At 43.7% G+C, this 682-nt stretch overlaps 1 protein-coding gene across 1 annotated transcript in view; it reads right to left on the bottom strand.

The window, feature by feature from the left end:
* Positions 1-682, bottom strand: part of LOC119586575 (RUN domain-containing protein 1-like) — a gene marked incomplete in the record, with an annotated part of 35,041 nt that overhangs the window by 26,275 nt on the left and 8,084 nt on the right. The window contains 1 exon segment of the mRNA XM_037935328.1: positions 48-642. Coding sequence (XP_037791256.1) covers positions 48-640 — 593 coding nt within the window.

The following is a 682-nucleotide window of genomic DNA, read 5'->3' as shown; positions in this document are numbered from 1 at the left end:
TACGGTTTCTGTCTCATAAAAGCAAAAAAAATATATACTAGCATTACCAGTTATATTCTGAATATGAGTAGAGGGACTGGTTGTCTTCATCATCGTTAGGAGCTCCGAGGGGAGGCCAACGCTCCCCAGTAGGGTGACCGTCGGAGTCCCACTCTACATCATATGAGCTCAGCTCCCCCAAATCACAACCTTTATTTGAACTTGTTTCCAAATCTCCAAAGCTCTGGTTCAGGCTACTGGTAAAGCTGTTCTTCATATCTGCCTTGAAGTCAGCGAAGCTCTTGTCTGAGTATTCTTCTTTCAGGCCCTCCTTGAAGTCCCTGAAACCTCTGCTGGTGTCAAGCCTGTGCTCTTGGAAAGAGAGCTTCTGGTCAATCTCTATCTCCCCTATCTTTGACATACTGCAGGGACTCCCACAAGCTTCCTTTCTGTCACTGATGTAATGCTCCTTCCCAAAATCCTCAGTTTGCTTTTCTTCATTGTGATATTCATAGCACTTGCTGTTCATCTTGTCAAAGTTGGCAAAGTCTTGTGATTCTTTATGCTCAAAGTCTGCAAAGTTCCCCTCCAAAGCATTGTCAAATAACTTCTTCTGAGCTTCAATAACGTTAAATGTCTGCTGCGTCTCATGTACCGCCATGCCTGTGGAAGGAAAATATACAAAATAGATTGCAAAGTTGGG

This window comes from Penaeus monodon, chromosome 21 (genome assembly GCF_015228065.2).
Source record: "Penaeus monodon isolate SGIC_2016 chromosome 21, NSTDA_Pmon_1, whole genome shotgun sequence".
NCBI lineage: Eukaryota > Metazoa > Arthropoda > Malacostraca > Decapoda > Penaeidae > Penaeus > Penaeus monodon.
The sequence above is the reverse complement of the archived record's forward strand: the minus strand, read 5'-3'. Positions and strand labels throughout refer to the sequence as shown.